General features: G+C 44.0%; 1 protein-coding gene and 1 long non-coding RNA gene across 2 annotated transcripts; both read right to left on the bottom strand.

The window, feature by feature from the left end:
* Positions 1-246: 246 nt before the first annotated feature.
* LOC120655252 lies at positions 247-4,624 on the bottom strand (the record flags this gene model as incomplete). Its single annotated transcript, XM_039933001.1, has 4 exons — positions 247-603; positions 713-1,352; positions 2,974-3,903; positions 4,505-4,624. Coding segments are annotated over 4 exons (1,836 nt in total), but the record flags the coding sequence as incomplete, so codon positions are not given.
* A 12,035-nt stretch (positions 4,625-16,659) lies between these two features.
* On the bottom strand, positions 16,660-17,427 carry LOC120707801. Its single transcript, XR_005689104.1, has 2 exons — positions 17,050-17,427; positions 16,660-16,850 (listed from the first exon to the last, which is right to left on the bottom strand). It is a non-coding gene; the product is annotated as an uncharacterized LOC120707801 (long non-coding RNA).
* Between the last annotated feature and the right edge of the window lie 4,158 nt (positions 17,428-21,585).

Raw genomic sequence — 21,585 nt, 5'->3', positions numbered from 1 at the left:
ACTCTGCCCGACTACCCCTTTTTACCTGTTGGGATACAGATTGGATGCAGTTTCGAGGTGGGGGCATTTCAGTTTTTCCCATAGGTGACCTCCTTTTAGCATGAATTACGTGGGTTTGTAGAAGTAATAGCTTCACTTTAGTTGGGATGTGGTTAATTTTTAGTCCACCTTTCGATACTTCTTTTTGGATCCAAAATAGGGCCAAAACGGGGATCCTTCTGTGTACGTAGCGTAGGTAGCCGAACGGGTCAATATGCCACAAATGGAAGTGCTCGACACATTAGATGAAGTGCCTGAACCACATAACTCACAGGTCTGATCACTTCTGTATGGGCAAAAAAAAAAAAAACATGGGGTCTCTAGGTGCCACTGCAAGTCGTTCTCACGGTGCTTGCTAGCTCAGCTCATTAGCCTCTTGACTTCGTCTATGCAACTGCACAAATGCAAGGTATTAAAATCATAGAACGTGACTGCGCAGAAGAGGAATAACAGAAAGGGAAGGACAAAACCTTTTCGGCAAATTAGGCAAGAGACGTTCCACAGCATGAACAAAAATGTCACCTTCTAGGTTCTCTGCTGAATTCGCAGGTCCATTGTCATCATCTAGCAAAGGCGAGAAGAAAACCATCAGCTCACAGAAGGAATACAACCTACAAAGTATAAACCGGTATACATGATAAAAACAGAAAGGTTCTATAATGGTTCAGTGTACCTTGGGGTTTTTGAGATCCATCTCCAAGATGGAGTCTAGTGGGTTCGTCCACTTCATTGTTCTCCACGAGCAACCATTTATCTAAAATCTGTCCGATAAGATTATGGGTCACTATTGATGCTTCATCACAGATCCCAATAATCTCTGAACATCTTGATTTTTTCAAGGGGTTTACATCGATTGATAAGTCTGCATAGGGCTCCATCACACTGTCAACAGCTTCATTGCTGCTATAATGCCCAATGCCTCCAGAATCTTCGGTCCTTAGACATGAGTTCCTAAGTATCTCTTCTGATTTGGAACCAGAATACTCAGCTCCAGAGACATTATATGTATCTCCAACAGTTTCGCTCCAACAACACTCTCTCATAACATCAGTGTCATTACTGGAACAGCAAGGCTCCTGCATCTGCTGCTGCTCAGAGCTTAAATTGAAGTAGCTGGTCCCAGAAAGTATAAAATCACTATCCTCATTGCAATTATCATTCCCTAAGTTAATCAAATCTTCACCGCATGAACATTCTTCTACACAACAATGTGCTAAAGCTTGGAGATGACTGCTTAAGTTCAAGACAGAATCTACCTCAACCTCCTCCTTCTCTTCAGTTGACACAAATTGCTGACGTCCAGAAATCTGATTTATAAAGTGTGGGACCGAAGCCGGCGACCGGGGGGGGTGAATGGGAGCCGATCAAAATTTCTTCGAAATTCGAATCGTCAGCCTATGTCCCAAAATCACCCAATCCCTCAAGCGTTCTGACTAAAGTTTGGAGTAGCTATTGAAGAGCTAAACCAACACAAAAGGTCTCGAACCAGCGAACGAAAACACGAAGCGAATTGGAAGCAAAGTGGGAAAACTTCAGGACTGATCTGCCAGGACCGGTCTGACCGGTGTGATGGACCGGTCTGACCGGTCGTGTCTGTTCAAAAAGAGCAGACCGGTCTGTCCTACCGGTCTGACCGGTAGCACCCAGAAAGCCCCCGAGAAAAAGGATTCAAACGGTGAATCTTGAGCAAACGACCACGAAAATTGGTGAAACTTGGGGGATTACTTCGCCCCTACCCCGTGAACATATCCCCAAAAGATCTCGGCCTAAATATCAACGAATCTTGAGAATTGTGGGGGAGATCAAAAGGGATTGGGGTTTTCTCAAAAATCAAGAACTTCAATTCTGATGAGCTCGTGATTCCAGAAGACTTGGCACGCAACTAGTAGCACAGGAATCACTCCAAAGAGCTCTACGAAACGTCGCAATCAAGTGCATCAAAATCGAAACGAAAATCCATCACAAAAAGCACATGAGAGACAGAATTGGATTGATTCAAAAGGCCAGAGGGCACAAGGAGGATGGGGCCTCCTTTCCCAATCACATCCAATACAAAGTCTCACAAATCCATGGACAAATCTACTCTAAAGAGAGAAACAGGGGGAGGAGAACACAGGGGCGGCGGCCTGGAGAAACAGAGAGTCCACGAACATATTACAAAAGCCGCTATTAACCTAACACAAGTGAAGGGGTATTTATACCCGCGGGACCGGTCAGACCGGTACGCTGGACCGGTCAGACCGGTTGGTTAGACCGGTCAGACCGGTGCCAGGGACCGGTCAGACCGGTTGGCCTGCAGCACCCCCTGTACAACGATCTCATCCGACGGCCGAGGTTCTTTCTTCGAAACGAAGTCTTCTCCGCGATGCCGCCGTCTTGATGAAGATCCAGTCCGCGGTTTTGGAGGGTCCGCGAAACCCGGGTAGGTGGCCGGTTTTGAGAAAACCGCCAAAACTTCACGCGCGGGAAGATTCCCGCCTCCACGCCGTGGCCCTAGACGCCGTTCCCGCCTCGGCCTTCTGACGGCCCTAGACGCCGCCCGACGCCCGTCACCTCCTCGCCCGCAGCGAGGCCCTAGACGCCGTCGACGCCCGTCGCCTCCGTCAGTCCAGAGACCGACGCCCGTGCCTCCACGACTCGGCGTCTTCAACCGCCGTCCGCCTCCTTGGTTTTGTGGCGCAAACCGAGAAATTCGCCTTCCGTCGCCGCTTGTGCCCTCGATCCAGGAGTGGACGCCACAGCTGCCGCCCGGTCCGAGCTCCGGTCCCGGCTGCCCTTCACCGCCGTCCACCGCACGGTCCATCGGCCACAGCACCTCCACGGCAGCTCCCCGTCGACACTCGACGCCCGTGTACCTGCAATCCAAAGACCAAGCGCACGATCACACCGCACGGTTGACAATTCACTCATCACAAGCAGGATAGAGTACTCAACATTCCTCATAAAGGCTATGGCTCGGAGGGCCTCATCTGGTAAACTACCTTCATCACATTGAAACAAACATTCTGTCAAGTAGTTCCTCAAAGCTGTTTCTAAATGTTTCCTTTCAGCTTTAGAATCTTGATCCAACATGGGGTGCAACAATTTTAGCTTGTCGTGCTTGAGTTGTGGAAGTGACCAAAGAGCATTCAAGATATCTTTCTGCAAAGATATAGTTTCTTTTGTAAAGGGGAAGAACTCTGATAGTGAAATATCCACACTTCTCAACTTTTGCTTCTGATATAGGTTCACCACTGACATTGCCTTTGCTAAATTCTTTGGTAGGTAATTACCTTCTTCAAGATCTGCTAGAATTTTGTTGCATCTTTTCCTCACCACTTGGATAATGTGCCCTCTTTTGGAAGAGCGAGCAACTAACCCGAATTTTGGAGTACATGATTTTTCTCTAATCTTCATATTCATTGCAACAAGAGGTTGCATGGGCATTTCATCAAGTCCAGCCAAAGCATGATGGATAGCTGACAAAAGTTGTGGTGAAACAGGCGTGACAAGCCTCACAGAACCAGATCGATAGCTGCATGGATTTCTAAAAATATTGAACAACTGGCATATGATATCTTTTTTATCCAAGTTTTCCAAGTAACTTGGAAGGTGAAGTTTTACAATCTTTTCCATTGCCAGCCTAGACTTATCAAAATTAACCTCGTTATGGCTGACAATAGAAGCCACTGTTTGAAGTGTTTCATAGGTTAGTTTGCTGATTATGCACTGCATGATACCCAGATATTCTGGACCAAGTGGTTCATTTTCCTTTTTCTGGAAATGAAAAAGCTGGAGGCCGTCTTGAACTACATGATGGGTATAGCCATTGCACTCCGAACTCAAACTTTTTTTTATGCTATCTCTCACTTTCTTGCAAGATATCTGAAAAGGAAATTAGTTCAACTAAGTTCACATTATGATATGAAGTGAAATAAAGCAACAGAAATTGCTTTTACATTAACTGGAAAAATCAGGAAAGTGATAAATGGTTTCTCAAAATGATTGCACGTTCATTGCAAAGTAAGGAAAATTTATATAACAATAAAAACTCTAAAAACATCATGGAGTGACACAATTAAATGGAACCATGATCAGAACATGGCAAACACCATATAGAGCATGAGTCTATGAGAGCATCATGTACATAAGCCCCTAACTGGACACTAGACCATGCTCTTCTGTAAGTTTTAAGGACTATATATTTATCAAAATGAACTCCATTGAGTACACACCTGACCTGTTGTTAGTAACAGTTATACACGTATAAATGGAATATTGATTACTTCACATATTGCATTAACAACTTAAAGACCTAAACATAGAGTGAAAGGATTTGAATAAGTGGGTGTCCAGCTAACATATTTTTAAGGGGAGAAACCGTATGAATCATAGTACAAGAACCGTGCATGGATGTTGGCAAGAATAGTTAAAAGAATCTTCAAGGTATATATATATAGTTCTTGCTAAAGTACCAAGCACTAACTTCTTTGCTCCGGATATATGACTCAGGCAAGTACCTGTATAAGCAGAAAACGCTAACAATCAGACTTTTTATAGTCACTGCATACACACTAATCAATTTAATATTTTTGGAGAATGGAAATTAGGGAAACAGAGTTTTGTGTGGAAACATTTCAGAGCAAGATAGATGCCATCACCCAAACTGTTAGCATTTAGCAAAATCATTTCACTTTTTCAGAATGTATCAAAGCATTTCTAGGGCATCTACAATGCAATTAGTGCTTAAGAAACACAATGATTCATCAGACACAACAACATGCCTGAGCTAGCTTACAACTCAAAACGGGTGAATCTGCCAAATCAAAATTCACTATAGTATGAACAACTTCAGTTCGGCTGGAGCTATATCACGCTACAATCAGAGAACACAATCAAGGGACCAAGCAAAAACCTCAACTATAACACTACTCTCGTCCCCAGAAGTCGGTGCACACTTACGCCTCGTTCAAAAATTTCGGTCGCTTCACACGACTGCTGAAGCCATCCGGCTTGAGGATCATCGATTCCAGCCATCTGCAAATTAAGAGCCCCAAACCTTTCATGAAGGGTGGAAAACAAAAATAAAAATTGCATTCCACGACAACAATTGGTGGGAGGTGCCCCGGGAAACCGCACAGACCACCGCTTCTCGTCGACGCGGGCTTCCTGACTCGAAACAAGCGAGCACAGTGCCTCTGCATCCTCTAAAGTGAAGTCCATCGTGTTGGAAATATGCCCTAGAGGCAATCATAGAGATGATCATATTTCCTTGTATTCATGATTAATGAAGTATTCCTTAAATATCCATGAAAGGCAACTTGTATTGATTGACAATTATGTGAATTATCTGTGAGACTCTTTACTTGTATGGTTATTCTAAAGTTGTTCCTAGTCGGAGTTCATGTGAGGATACACATGGATATTAGACTAGCACATGTATTAGTTGATGACTATGTTTCACAAGTCATGGACATGTAGATGTCAAACTAATAATGTGGGCTCATGTGGGACATGAGTCTGAACTGACCCAACACGAGATGATGACTTCTCATTACACAATATGTACGCTGTGTCCTAAGACCTGAGATCGTCGTATGTACTGAAGATGTGAACCGACTTACTTAGAAGCCATCAAACGCTGCACCGTAACAGGGTAGTCATAAAGGTGGCTTTCGGGTCTGTCAAGAAGCATGCTGTGAGACATAGTCGGTCAAGATGGAATTTGCCCCTCTCTACAAGAGAGAGATATCTCTGGGCCCCTCGAGTGATTCGGATCAGGAAATGCATGGCCATGCTGGGGTTAAGAGTTAACCAAGGATTCTGAATCACAGGATCGAGAAAGAGCGGTTGGCTTGGAGCTAGACCAAATATCGTGAGGCAAAAGGAACAACATGTATATGATATTGTGGCGGCTCGTCTGATATGATCTTTGTGTGCGTATAGGAGTTGACATGTCTTGCTAGAGGCCACTGTCTACTATTGGGCCGAGTAAGAGTACTCGGGTCATGTCTATTCGCATGTGAGCTCATAGGGTCACACACTTAAGGGAAAGAAGCCTGATAAGGATGAGATCCGAATTAGACTGGGCTTAGGTGCACTAATGTACCTTTTCGGCCCAAAAGGGGGCGCCCAAGGCAGCCCACCTAAGAGGCTATATAAACAGAGGAGAGGGGGGCGCCTAAAACCCTAGACTGTTTACTATTCACGGTTACTGTACCTCCCCTCCTTCGCGCCCAAGCCCTAGGTCGCCTTCGCGGATCCAGCAGTGCGGATCGCGACGCATCTTCCCGTACGTGGGGATACCTTAGAGGTGCCGCATCTGCTGCACAAGGACGAGCCGCACAAGAGGAGGTTCTCGCAACTGCACTGCCGGCTTCCATCTGCACTACACCGACGCGCTACAGAAGTTCCGCAACCGCGCGTCTAGTGGTAGTCCCGTGATCTATAACTACAGTAATCCTGATTTATGCGGTAGAAAATTTTGTTTTTGCTACCCCATATTCCTACAGTGGTATCAAAGCCAGTGCTGTCTCGTTATAGTTTCGGATATGTGCATATGAAGATATGCGTAGTTTCAGATCGATCTGTGACCTAGTTTCGTAAACTAGCTGCGAAGGTTGTGCAACGACATACTCCTACCAGTCGGTTTTCCGCCATCGGAGTTAAGTGATGCACATAAACCCGGTCGCTACGGTTGGAGATCAATGTGATTGGTCGAATCGAAACTTAGAGCATAAGCCAGATGCATGAGATGCATAGGGAAGTAGATTGGATCTACTGCGAATTCCGTTTTGTTGCAAAAGCGTGTTTTACAGTAAAACAGTCATAACTTTTGCATACGAACTCGGATTTAGGCGAATTTTATATCTATTTGTATCTACAGAAAAAGTTATACTTGGTTCAGAACAGAACTTCTGTTTTTGCGAAATTTAGATTTGCGAAATTCAGCGCAGAAGATAGAGTTTTCGGCGTTTTAAGTTCGGACGTCGGAATCGCATGACTCTGTTTTGCAGGTTTTGTGATCGGTATGGCCTCTATGTGTATGTGATGCATGTGTGTAATTATTTCATGACCTGAGTGTCGTGATTATGATAATTCAGCCAGAGCCATATGAATTATTGCATTTGATGTAATGGCCTGCGTGCCAACCTGTGATGATCCAAGTCGTGAATGTAATTTTATTTACTAGCTATTAGGTGTAATAGCAAGTTCTAGTTCTTGGAGTTTTCATCACATGAAGGATGGTACACATGTACATGGAGATGGAGATCAACATGGTGAACAAGTTCCATGAAGATGGAGATCTACATGGCGAACAAGTTCTATGGAGATGGAGATCACCAGAAGAACAAGGGCCATACTGATTCACAATTATGTGCTTGCCGTTTTTTACGTTTTACTACTACGTGCATCATAGTAGAAGTAGAACGATCCCTCACAAACTTTAAGCTATCATGCCCTACCAACTAAACCTTGCACTGTCACATGCCTTGTACGATTGGTGGTGGGTCTATGAAATTAGGGTGCCACCAGTTTTCTTTGGCTAGACAGGTTTGTATCGGATACTTACACGCATAAGGGTTGGTTAGCTTGACAAGGTTAGCTTAACGGTTAAGGACCTTGGGGCATAAAGGTTGGGCGCCGAGACATGAGATGTCACCCAACAACAAGAGTCATATGAGATATGATTAGCAAAGAGTTGCTTACCGATATACCTTGTCCTCTAGCGGTGATGCTAAAGCTCACTAGTCGACTTGATAGTTATGGGTCTTGAATCACTAAGAATCAATGGAGGGATATTGATTTTAGTGGGAGTAGATTCTGTTAAATTGTTTAATATGATTTACTCCATCATGAATACGTTTGTCTTAGTATTTTGCATTATTATTTTGTTGTAGATCATGGTCCGCAATAACACCCAATCCTTTCATTGCATTCGGTCCTTGAGAAGGACAAACTGAATGGGACTAACTATGCGGATTGGATCTGCAACCTGAGAATTGTTCTCAGGGCAGAGAAAAAGGAAGATGTTCTAGATACCCCATGTCCAGAATAAGCCTACCTTCAAGAAGAAAGGTTCTTCTTGGAAGAAGAAGGGCAAGGTTAAGGTTGCGAACCCTAAGCCAAACCCCGAACTCAAGGCTAAACCTAGACTAGCTGCAGATAATGAGTGACTTCATTGTCACGAGAAGGGACACTGGAAGAGGAATTGCAAGTTGTACCTCACCTCGTTGAAGAACCGTTCTTCCACCTCGGGTACACTTGTTGTTCATATTACAAAAATATTTCTCGCTGACTCTTATGTTAATTCCTGGGTATTTGATACCAGATCGGTTGCTCATATATGCAATTCGATGCAGGGAATGACAAAGAGTAGAAGCGTTGAAAGATGAGAAATTGACTTCCGCGTCGGCAATAATGCAAGAGTTACTGCTGTGGCCGTCGGGACGATGCAACTTCACCTACCATCAGGATTTGTCTTGGAGCTTAGTAATTGTTATTTTGTTCCTAGTTTAAGTCGAAACATTGTGTCTCCTCCATGTCTGATGAAGGATGGTTATTCTTTTGCGAGTGAAAACAATGGTTGTGTGATCTCTAAGAATAACATGTTTGTGGCTCTGGCGTCCATTAAGAATGGGCTATTTATTCTAAATCTTGATGATTCACCTGTCTGTAATATAATTGCTAAAAGGCCTCGGCTTACTGATTTGAATCCTACCTACATGTGGCATTGTCGTCTCAGTCATATAAGCGAGAAACGCATGAAGAAGCTCCATGCGGATGGACTTCTAACTTCATTTAATTTTGAATCATACGAGACATGCGAAGCTTGTTTGCTGGGCAAGATGACCAAGATGCCATTCACAGGTTTTCAGAGAAAGCATCGGACTTGCTGGAACTCATACATACTGATGTATGTGGACCAATGGGCTCGATTGCTAGAGGTGGATTCCAATACTTCATAACTTTCACTGATGATTTGAGTAGATATGGCTATGTCTACTCGATGAAGCATAAGTCTGAAACTTTTGAAAAGTTTAAAGAATTTCAGAGTGAAGTTGAAAATCAGTGTGGCAAGAAAATTAAAGTTTTACGATCTGATCGTGGAGGCGAATATCTGAGCCACGAGTTTAGCAATCATCTAAAGAGTTGCGAAATTGTTCCACAACTTACGCCGCCTGGAACACCTCAGAGAAACGGTGTGTCTGAGCGACATAATCGAACTCTGTTGGACATGGTTCGATCAATGATGAGCCAGTTGGATCTACCGTTATCGTTTTGGGGTTACGCTCTAGAAACATCAGCTTTCACACTGAACAGGGTGCCGTCAAAATCCGTAGACAAGACACCATATGAAATATGGACTGGCAAGACTCCCAGTTTGTCTTTTCTAAAATTTTGGGGTTGTGAAGCATTTGTCAAACGACTCCATTCTGACAAGCTTGCACCCAAATCGGATAAGTGCATATTCGTGGGATACCCAAAGGAGACCTTAGGGTATTACTTCTACAATCGATCTGAGGGCAAAGTGTTTGTCGCTCGGAACAGAGTTTTCCTAGAGAAAGAGTTTCTCAAAGGAGAGAAAAGTGGAAGAACGGTGCAACTTGAAGAAGTTCGAGATGAGCCAATAGGACAAGACTCTACAAGTGACGCTAATGTAGCTGAACAAGTTGAGATGCCTATGGAAACAGAAGCACCTCCGCAACCACAAAGGACAGCAAGGCTACGCGCAGCACGAGAATTATTATTGTTAGACAATGATGAGCCTGCGACATATGCAGAGGCGATGGCAGACCCTGACTCCGAGATATAGCAAGATGCCATGAAATCCGAAATAGAATCCATGAAGGAAAATCAAGTTTGGAACTTGATAGACCCGCCTGATGGTGTGAGAACCATAGAGTGCAAATGGATCTATAAGAAGAAGAAAGATATGGATGGAAATATTCACATCTATAAAGCTCGACTTGCCGCAAAAGGTTTTTGACAAGTTCAAGGAGTTGACTACGACCAGACTTTCTCACCCGTAACGATGCTTAAATCTGTTCGGATTATTCTAGCTATTGCTGCATATTTCGATTATGAAACATGGCAGATGGATGTCAAAACAGCTTTCCTCAATGGAAATCTGACCGAGGACGTGTATATGATGCAACCCGATGGTTTTGTCAATCCGACCAATGCTGGAAAGATATGCAAGCTTCAAAAATCTATTTATGGATTAAAGCAAGCATCTCGGAGTTGGAACATTCGTTTTGATGAAGTAGTCAAAGGGTTTGGCTTTATTAAAAATGAAGAAGAGGCTTGTGTTTACAAGAAGGCAAGTGGGAGCTTTGTTGCATTTCTAATCCTGTATGTGGATGACATACTACAGATTGGAAATGACATTCCTATGCTTGATTCCATAAAGACTTCACTAAAAAATAGTTTTTCGATGAAGGATTTAGGGGAAGCAGCATACATTTTGGGAATTAAGATCTATAGAGATAGATCGAAAAGACTTATAGGATTAAGCCAGGATATTTATATTGACAAAGTGCTAAAGCGGTTTAGCATGGAGGAGGCAAAGAAAGGGTTCTTGCCTATGTCACATGGCATACACCTTAGCAAGACTCAGTGTCCTCAGATGGTTGATGAGCGGGAGCGCATGAGCAAAGTTCCATATGCCTCGGCAATTGGATCTATTATGTATGCAATGATAAGTACACGCCCAGATGTTTCTTATGCTCTAAGTGTTACGAGCAGATACCAGTCTGATCCAGGTGAAGGTCACTGGACAGCTGTGAAAAATATTCTTAAGTACTTGAGAAGAACTAAGGATGTGTTTCTTGTCTATGGAGGTGAGGAGGAGCTCGTTGTAACGGGTTACACCGATGCTAGTTTCCCAACCGACAAAGACGATTCAAAGTCCCAATCAGGTTATGTGTTCACAATGAATGGTGGTGCTGTAAGCTGGAAGAGTTCCAAGCAGGTGACCGTGGCCGATTCTACAACGGAAGCCAAGTACATCGCAGCTTCGGAAGCTCCGAAGGAAGGTGTTTGGATAAGCAAATTCCTTATTGAGCTTGGTGTGTTTCCAAATGCGTCCAGTCCACTGGACCTTTACTGTGACAACAGTGGGGCTATTGCGCAAGCAAAGGAGCCTCGGAATCACCAGAAGAGCAAACACATTATGTGGCGATTTCATCTCTTTCGAGAGTTCATCAAACGTGGTGAAATTAAGATATGCAAAATACATACAGATTTGAATGTCTCAGATCCGTTGACAAAGCCACTCCCGCAGTCCAAGCATGAGGCGCACACAAGAGCAATGGGTATAAGATATATTCTAGATTGACTCTAGTGCAAGTGGGAGACTGTTGGAAATATGCCCTAGATGCAATCATAGAGATGATCATATTTCCTTGTATTCATGATTAATGAAGTGTTCCTTGAATATCCATGAAAGGCAACTTGTATTGATTGACAATTATGTGAATTGTCTGTGAGACTCTTTACTTGTATGGTTATTCTAAAGCTGTTCATAGTTGGAGTTCATGTGAGGACACACATGGATATTAGACTAGCACATGTATTAGTTGATGACTATGTTTCACAAGTCATGGACATGTAGATGTCAAACTAATAATGTGGGCTCATGTGGGACATGAGTCTGAACTGACCCAACACGAGATGATGACTTCTCATTACACAATATGTACGCTGTGTCCTAAGACTTGAGATCGTCGTATGTACTCAAGATGTGAACCGACTTACTTAGGAGCCATCAAACGCTGCACCGTAACAAGGTAGTCATAAAGGTAGCTTTCGGGTCTGTCAAGAAGCATGCTGTGAGAAATAGTCGGTCAAGATGAGATTTGCCCCTCTCTACAAGAGAGAGATATCTCTGGGCCCCTCGAGTGATTCGGATCAGGAAATGCATGGCCATGCTCGGGTTAAGAGTTAACCAAGGATTTCGAATCACAGGATCGAGAAAGAGCGGTTGGCTTGGAGCTAGACCAAATATCGTGAGGCAAAAGGAACAACATGTATATGATATTGTGACGGCTCGTCTGATATGATCTTTGTGTGCATATAGGAGTTGACATGTCTTGCTAGAGGCCACTGTCTACTATTGGGCCGAGTAAGAGTACTCGGGTCATGTCTATTCGCATGTGAGCCCATAGGGTCACACACTTAAGGGAAAGAAGCCTGATAAAGATGAGATCCGAATTAGAGTGGGCTTAGGTGCACTAATGGGCCTTTTCGGCCCAAAAGGGGGCGCCCAAGGCAGCCCACCTAAGGGGCTTTATAAACAGAGGAGAGGGGGGCCTAAAACCCTAGACTGTTTACTATTTATGGTTACTGTTCACGTACGTGTACCTCCCCTCCTTCGCGCCCAAGCCCTAGGTCGCCTTCGCGGATCTAGCAGTCCGGATCGCGACGCTTCTTCCCGTACGTGTGGATACCTTGGAGGTGCCGCATCTGCTGCACAAGGACGAGCCGCAAAAGAGGAGGTTCTCGCAACTGCACTGCCGGCTTCCATCTGCACTACACCGACGCGCTACAGAAGTTCCGCAACCGCGCGTCTAGTGGTAGTCCCGTGATCTATAACTACAGTAATCCTGATTTATGCGGTAGAAAATTTTGTTTTTGCTACCCCATATTCCTACAGTGGTATCAAAGCCAGTGCTGTCTCGTTATAGTTTCGGATATGTGCATATGAAGATATGCGTAGTTTCAGATCGATCTGTGACCTAGTTTCGTAAACTAGCTGCGAAGGTTGTGCAACGACATACTCCTACCAGTCGGTTTTCCGCCATCGGAGTTAAGTGATGCACATAAACACGGGAGGAGCGCTGTCGCGCAGGAGACAGCCTTGGCGGGTCGAAGGAGCTGGACCCGCCCTGGTGGTGGCGGAATCACGCGAGCCGAGCTGCCGCCGTCACGGCCACGTTTGCCTGCGGCGGGCGGCTCCTGTGACACCCTAGGTGTCTGCACAGTAGTTGTGTATCTATTGCATGCATCATATGCTTGAATTGCTTGAAAAATGATCTTTTTGTAAATATAAAGGTTATATGTGTAATTATGATTTTATGAAAGGTCCTTTTTATAGTTATATTTGAATAGGTTGTGAAATTATAGCCTTTGTGGAGGGTGTTTTTGCAAAATGTAGTGTAATCATTACATGGCAGGAAACTTTTCAATTCAGATAATGATCTGTTTAGTTGTCAATGTAATCAGTTCGATATAGGTGGGCTCAATATAGTTTACTTGGTTTGTGATAAGTGATTTAGGTGGGCTTAATCTAGTTTACTTGGTTTCAATGTCAGTTGTGTGATTGGACAACAATCAGTTTAATATGCTGAGTTCTTACCGTGACTGTTATTGTGTTTCAATTTCAATACTGTAAATGGTTTCATTCCTGATCTAGCTGCCTGTGTGTACCCTGTATGAAACATAAATGATTTCATTTGTTTTAGCTTCTTATTGGTCACTTTATTATGATTTATCGTGTGATGCAGGATCAAGTGGTGGTGGGTGAGGGTCAGCGTCCTCCGTCTCCTCAGCTACAAGAGGGTGTGGATGTCTCCCGTTATGAGGTTAGAAGAGCAGCTCTTGTTGTATGCCTGTTTAGATACCACGATCATGTTTGATTCATTTATTTGGTGTACAGCTACTTGTTCATAGGTCATTACAGAACATGTAAATCTAGTATGATACTGGTGATTTACTGTGTAGTGCTATGTTTTTTAGCAGCCATGATGTTCAAGTTGGAAACATAACTAGTGTGGTTCTTTTTCTTGGAACAGCAATTGTTTTTGAGTTGGCCTTAGACTGTCTCTTTAGAATGATTTAGGTGCCACCTATGGACGTACCATTCCTGAATTGTTTGTGGGATATTTGATTATGAGTAGCTTTGTTTGATTTGCTTAAATATTCTCAGTTACGTATTTTTTGTTGAAAATTTTGTCAGTTGCCCGCTGTTGTTGTCAATATATATTTATTTGTGTTCCAGGCTCATTTTTTAAGTTACCATTCCTGAATCAGTTGTGTGATATTAGATTACAAGTAGCTTCGTTTCATTTGCTTATACTTGCTCATTTAGTTATATATGGATGTTGACAATTCAGTCATTTTGTAGCATCAAAATGGAATTATCAACACGAATAACAACACTGGTAGCAATTCATGCCTGATTTGCACTTAACAAAACATATAATTTAGGCCAGAAAAGAACTGACCACAGCCAACTAGCACCAGAGGTATCGAATATGCAATCAATAGATAAGCCGAAGTATAATAAGTTCACCGAAACATTGTAAACGAGTAGACTTGTCCCAATCCCTACAGGGTCTAAACCAAATAGATAACGAAAGACCGAAATCCAGACTGTCGATCAGTTGTCGCCAGCCTCCTCGTCGTCGGTAACCTCCACCATGCCCTTGGCGTAACCAAGGGTGTCGATCGATCTCGTGGCGTATGAGGTCTTGCTCCCGCTTGATCTCTGCCCGCGACTGGTAGATTTTAGTAGGTCTTCCACATTTCTTTCTCTACCCCCCAATTTGGTGGTAGGCTGTCAAATATGGGCCTTTCAAATTTCTCCCCCCCCCCCACAATTTCTGGTCGGGCCTAGTTGTCAGTTGGAAAAATAAAAGTCCAGTTTACTCATTCTGCTAGAGTGGAGGTCTATATTTAGATGAGTAAAATTTAAAAATGAGCTTTTAAATAAACATTTGCTCACTTAAATTTAGCAGCCCTACTGAAGTTGCTCTAATAGTCTAGAATTTCTATACATCTTCTAGAAGAAATATAGTTAGAATCTATTAATATTTGAGATTCGGACAATCCATCTGATCTGATGGTTGACGCGTGGACCGCGAAGTGGCTGCGGACGCCAACCAGTTTTGCGGGCGCAGGTGCAAGTGCTGAGTTGGGACACGTGGCCATTCTTGATTAGATGAAGCTGGTGCGAATCCTAAGTTATTAGGCCTCCTCCAACAGGTGACGATATCACTAGCTGGAATTGAGATGGAGGAGAAATAGTAAAAAGAGTTACGCTGGCTCTTAACTCGCCGCTAGCGGGTGGCTCTTTTGTTGAGGTGATTAGAGATTGGACACGGAGATCAAAAAGTGACGGGAGCCATTTTTATTTTGTTTAATCTCTATGAGTGCCACCTCAGCCTGCGATTTCGCCAGGGCTGTTGGAGAGGGCCTTACTCAGGTTCCAAACTTCAAACTAACTTTTCTCCTAAACCATATATCCTTTTTCAAATCAATTTGAACTATAATATTATTTATAATTAGTACGATAAAATAAGATTCATTATGTATATTTTTATTTTTTTAAAAATCAACATTTCCAAAAAAAAACTATTCCAACATTTACACTTCAGAAGATCAACATTTTACGTAAAATATTCGACTAGATTGTCTAAAATGTTGATCTACTTTGAATAAATGTTGAATCTCTACAAACAAATGTTGGATTTGCTTTCTCTCTCTTATAATAAAATAAACTATAAGTATAACAAATTAACTAAGGGTCAACAAAAAAAAGAGAAAAAAAGAATCGAACGTGATTGGACATGGGAACAGCCAACGTCTGTTGTACATCTTGCGCTGCTAACGGTTGTGCAACATGCGTTGGGCACCTCTTTCTACTTATCGTGCTTTCTCGAGTTTTAATTGGGCTTTAACTGGGCTGATGTTCACATTAATTGGCCAGAACGATCTCTCTAAACCAACAAATCTCTACAAATGCAAAAGGGCTTGTAGCCTAGTGGTTATACAAATGCAAAAGGGCTTGTAGCCTAGTGGTTATAAGAGTTTTGGTAGCACTTGAGGTTTTGAGTTCGGCTCCTCATGGAAATGAATATTTTGGGATTTAACGACGTTGTGCATTCAGTGGTAGGCGATGTTCCCGTCGACAGCGAGGCGCCTGTGGTGACTTCGTCAATCTCGAGGATTTGCCAGCTCAGTCTTCGAAGATGCTCATAGGGATAGAGTTTGCGTACGTGTGTTTCATAAGGGTGTGAGTGTGCGTGCGTTGTGAGTGTTGGCTGTGTGATCTAAAAAAACAAATCTCTACAAATCATAATTTCTATCTCTAAATACAGGTACGCATGATAAAAAAATAATTTCTATCTCTTCTCTTCTCTTTTTCTATTCTATTATTTATTCTATTATTTTTTATTCTATATCTATACTATATATAAAAGTTAAAATAATTGAAATTCTTTTTCACCAAAATTAGTCTCACTGTACCCCTCTCGAAGGCCACTATGTAAAAAAGTGTTATAGGAAACGCGGTTTATTTGCATCTCCAAATTTGCGTCTCCAATGTGAAGTCATAGGAGTAGCGTTTTTCCGCATCTCCTATGTGAGGGCTCATTGGAGACGCGTTTTTACAACCCGCGTCTCCAATAACCCTCACATAGAAGACGCGGGTTGTTAAACCGCGTCTCCTAAAACCCTCACATAGGTGACGCGGGTTATTAACCTGCGTCTCCTATGACGAATTAAAAAAAAAAGGATGACAGAATATACCCTCATATACATCACATATACATATGTTTTATCCATTCTTTACATCATAAATTCACATGCTTTATCCACATTCTTTACATCAGAACACTTGAGGCTACATTTATCCAATTAATCTCATCACACAGGAAATCATTTTTTTGAAAAGATCACACAGGATCATATCATGCAATGTATTCACCATCCAATTGCAGCTACACCTACATACTATATACACTTGGTTCCAAACCAGTGAACACTTGAGGCTGATAGTATCCACCAAAGCAATTGATACTTGATTGTGACAAGTTTCAGTCCCCAACCTGCAGAGAAGAAAATGCACTAGATGAATCAGTTTACAAGAGGTAGCAAGCCGTCAGTTGCAAGCAGATTATCTAGAAAGGAAACAAAACTATCACAGCTGGCAAGTGCCTGCCAAGTAAAGGATATCTTATTTAGCATTAATCCAGCAGGATATCAGTAGTACACATTGCTGAGTCGATATGAGCATAATATGATTACCTGCAGGATGACATCATAAGCTCCTTTAGCCGAGGCGTGACCTGGTTAAATAGGAGAATAAGTTCAAAATTATAGTTACCATGATAAGTTGGTAACCCATGCTATCACCAAACTCACACAGTTTAGATAAACAGTTGAATAGATATCACGTATCATTTCTAATACTTTAATTCATGAAAAAATTAATAACACAAAAGGGGCAAACATCTGATGATCGTACAGAGGATTTCATCACATGAAAATACGAACAATGTCAAAAGGTTTCATGAGTTATCAACTTTATGTAGAAAGGAATAAGGAATACCCAGAAACTTATGGTGTTCTCATGGCTATTAATGTATAATTGGTATGGCATATAGTATGACTTTCTCTTTTTTTATGTAGAAAGGAATAAGGAATACCCAGAAATGGCGTGGTAAAGTTTCTGGTCGATCAGAGGATTTTTGGCGCATGAAATGATATGTTAATGAAGTGGTTAGGGTCTAAACCGGGTTTCAAGGGCCTATTTGCAAATACTTTTGGGAGAGGAAAGGTCCTTATTGGAATTTCTGAAAATATCCAGGCCATGTTAGAAGGGCAGGGGCCTAGGTGTAAATGTTTTGTAAAGTGGAGGGGTCATCTCTTTAAATAGGGAGGACAGGGAGGATTTCTTTGAAAAAGGACTAGAGAGAGGTGGGAGGTTTCTTAACAGAAAAGGAGAAAAGGGAGGGGGCTTTGGGCAAAATAGCCCTTTCTTCTTCCTCCCGTTCTCTCCCTCGACAGAACAGAGGTGGGGGATGAAGGGGGGGCACACCTGGGATCCGGCTCTCTGGAGCACGACGGCGGCCGGGAATAGGGGGAAAAGGGAGAGGAGGCCGAGGGGGTCCAATTCCCCCTACTCACCTCGGGCTATGGTGGTCTATGGAGGGCGGGCGGAGGTGGCCAGCTATGGCCGTGGCGGCGGCGCTGCAGACTCGGGGAGGAGGCAAGCGGTGGTGAGGGCGGTTGTGGTGGAGGAGAGCTGCGCGCAGGGCCTATTTATAGGTGGGGAGAGGCGGTGGTGCGCAGTGGAGGCCGGCGAGCGGTGCGGGGCGGCTTTAATGGTGCTCGGCATCGCGGAGCGGAGCGGCGCGCGATTCGCGGCGGCGACGCGATGGCTCGGGCAGGGAGAACGTGCAGGGGAGGACGAGCACGTGGAGGGACTGGCTGCTCAGTTCGGCGTCGGGTTGCGCGGCTCGAGCGGCGAGGCGGCCACAGGAAGGCGGTGGCGGTACTAGACGGCAGGCGGCGCGGCAAGCACCGTGGCCGCGTAGAACGCGTGCTGCGCACAGCGTGCGCGCGGTGTGTGGGCAGGCGAGCAGGGCGGCCGTCAGCGTCGGGCGGCGCGGCGAGCGGCGCGACTGCGTGGTGCACGTGCGCACGCGTGGGCAGGTCGCGCATCGAGGCGGCGAGGGGCTCGACGTGCAGGGGCGCGCACACGCGCGCGTGGACGGGAGTGGGGGTGCGCGCGGCAGCGCATGGGCAAGGGCAGCGGCGAGCTGAGTGGCGCTCGGGAGAGTGCATCAGAGGAGAGGGAAGAAGGAGAGAGAGAGGGAGGGAAAAAGGAAAAGAAAAATAAGAAATGGAGAAAAAGAAAAAGAAAAGGGGGGAGAGAGAGAGAGCGAGCGTGCGCCGGCGATATTCGCGGCGGCTACTGTGGCCCGGTCGGCCACGTGCGCTGCGACGTCCGGTCGGACGATGCACGCGGAGCGAGGAGAAAAAGGGAGACGGGACAGCGGTTGGATTCGGGTGTCGGGTCAGGGAAAGGTTTCGGGGAATTAGGGGCTTGGACAGGAAGGATTGAGCTCAATGACGAAAAGAATTTTGAAAATTATTTTTAGTGTGTGATTTATTTGGTAAATTTTTCGGGATGTCACAAACCTACCCCACTTAAAATGACTCTCATCCTCGAGATTCGGCTGGCTCTTAAATAGGTGGGGAAATTCTTTCTTCAGAGCATCTTCACGCTCCCATGTAGCTTCTTCTACTCCGTGCCTGCTCCACTGAACTCTGCAAATCCGTACTTCGGAGTTTCTTGTCCTCCTAGTGACAGTGTCCAAAATCTTAACATGTACTTCCTGGTACCGAAGGTCTGGTTGTAGGTCTATTTCTTCTTCTGGCACAAGCTCTTTCTCAAGTACCCTCAATCATCTCCTTAGCTGGGACACATGAAACACCGGGCGTATATCTGACATTCCTTCTGGTAGCTCCAGTCGGTATGCTATGGCTCCGACTTTCTTCAGAACTTGGTACGGTCCAATGTACCGAGGGGCCAGCTTTCCTAGTACTTGAAATCTTCGAGTTCCCCGAATAGGTGAAACTTTAAGGTAGACTAACTCTCCCGGGTTGAAGCTTATTTCTCGTCTCATCTTGTATGCGTAGCTCTTCTGTCGAGACTGGGCGGCCTTCAGTTTTTCTCTAATCTCGGCCACTCTTTCTTCGGCTTCCTTTATGAGTGTAGGTCCAACTAGGGCACGTTCTCCAACTTCTGACCACATCAGAGGAGTTCTGCATTTTCTCCCATAAAAAGCTTCGAATGGTGACATGACCAAGCTTGCTTGATAACCGTTGTTGTATGAAAATTCCGCATAGGGCAAACTCTGCTCCCAATCCTTGCCATAGGTAAGGACACATGCTCTCAACATATCCTCCATAATCTGATTCACTCTTTCCGTTTGGCCATCCGTTTGTCGGTGATAGGCGGAGCTAAAATCCAATTTGGTGCCCATGACTTTATGCAAACTTTTCCAAAACCTAGAGGTGAATTGGGTCCCTCTATCTGAAACAATTCTGCTAGGCACACCATGTAACTTTACTATATTTTTCACATAAAGCTTAGCTTGCTTCTCTCCGCCGTAATTGGTCCGCACGGGTATGAAATGAGCCGCTTTAGTGAGTCGGTCCACTATTACCCATATGGAGTCATGTCCTTTCTGTGTTCTAGGCAATCCCACTACAAAGTCCATTCCTATCTCATCACATTTCCAAACCGGGATGGGTAGGGGTTGCAACAATCCTGCTGGCTTCTGATGTTCGGCCTTGATCCTTTGACACGTATCACAATGGGCGACAAATCGTACAATATCCGCATTCATTCCTTTCCACCAATATTTTTGTTTTAAATCCATATACATCTTGGTGGATCCTGGGTGGATGGAGTAGGCCGAGTTATGGGTTTCATCCATGATTACCTGCCGGAAGTCTTCTTTCTGGGGCACACAAATTCTATTTTTATACCACAAGGTTCTCTCATAATCCACTCTAAAATCTGGTGCCTTATTTACTCCAGTCTGCATTCGGATTTCCATTAAGTCCTTATCCAAACTTTGGGCTTTTCTAATTTTGTCCTCCAGAGTGGGTTGAATGCTCATTTTGCGAATGGAACCTCGAGGGACAATGTGCACATTCAATCGTGCCATTTCTTCCTGCAGATGGGCATCCTTGGGTCCATAAGATTTCCGGCTTAAGGCATTGGCTACCACATTAGCTTTGCCAGGGTGATAATAAATTTCCATATTATAATCCTTAATCAGTTCTAACCACCTTCTTTGCCTTAAGTTTAAATCTGGCTGGGTGAAAATATACTTCAAACTCTTATGGTCGGTATATATCTCGCACTTATTTCCAATTAGATAATGCCTCCAAATCTTGAGGGCATGCACTACGGCTGCAAACTCCAGATCATGTGTTGGGTAATTCTGCTCATGCGGCCTGAGTTGGCGGGAAGCGTATGCAACAACTTTCCCGTCTTGCATGAGGACACATCCTGATCCTTGTCGGGATGCATCACAATAAATAATAAAATCTCGATGAATATCCGGTAGGGTCAGCACTGGGGCGGTCGTCAACCTATTCTTCAATTCTTGAAAACTTCTTTCACATGACTCTGTCCAGGTGAATTTCTTATCCTTCTTGAGCAGCTCTATCATGGGCTGGGCCACCTTGGAAAACTCTTCAATGAACCTCCGATAATAACCAGCTAATCCAAGAAAACATCTGATTTCACTAACATTGGTTGTTTGCTGCTAGTTGGAGACTGCTTCGACTTTCTCAGGGTCCACTGCTACTCCTTCTGCGGTCAAAATATGACCAAGAAAAGCTACTTTTTCAAGACAGAATTCACACTTGCTGAATTTGGCATAAAGCTTATGTACTCTTAGCTTTTCCAATACTACCCGCAGATGTTGCTCGTGTTCCTGAACACTCTTGGAGTAAATAAGTATGTCGTCGATAAAGACTATGACAAACTTATCTAACTCGTCCATAAACACCTTGTTCATGAGATTCATGAAATATGCAGGTGCATTGGTGAGTCCAAAAGACATCACGGTGAACTCAAACTGCCCGTAACGGGTGACAAAAGCTGTCTTTGGGATGTCGCTTTCTCTAATCTTGAGCTGAAAATATCCTGACCTCAGATCAATCTTGGAGAAGTATTTGGCTCCTTTTAGTTGATCGAAAAGGTCATCAATCCTGGGGAGGGGGTACTTTTTCTTGATGGTAACCTCGTTCAGTGCC

Source organism: Panicum virgatum, chromosome 1K (genome assembly GCF_016808335.1).
Source record: "Panicum virgatum strain AP13 chromosome 1K, P.virgatum_v5, whole genome shotgun sequence".
In the NCBI taxonomy this organism is placed as follows: domain Eukaryota; kingdom Viridiplantae; phylum Streptophyta; class Magnoliopsida; order Poales; family Poaceae; genus Panicum; species Panicum virgatum.
The sequence above is the reverse complement of the archived record's forward strand: the minus strand, read 5'-3'. Positions and strand labels throughout refer to the sequence as shown.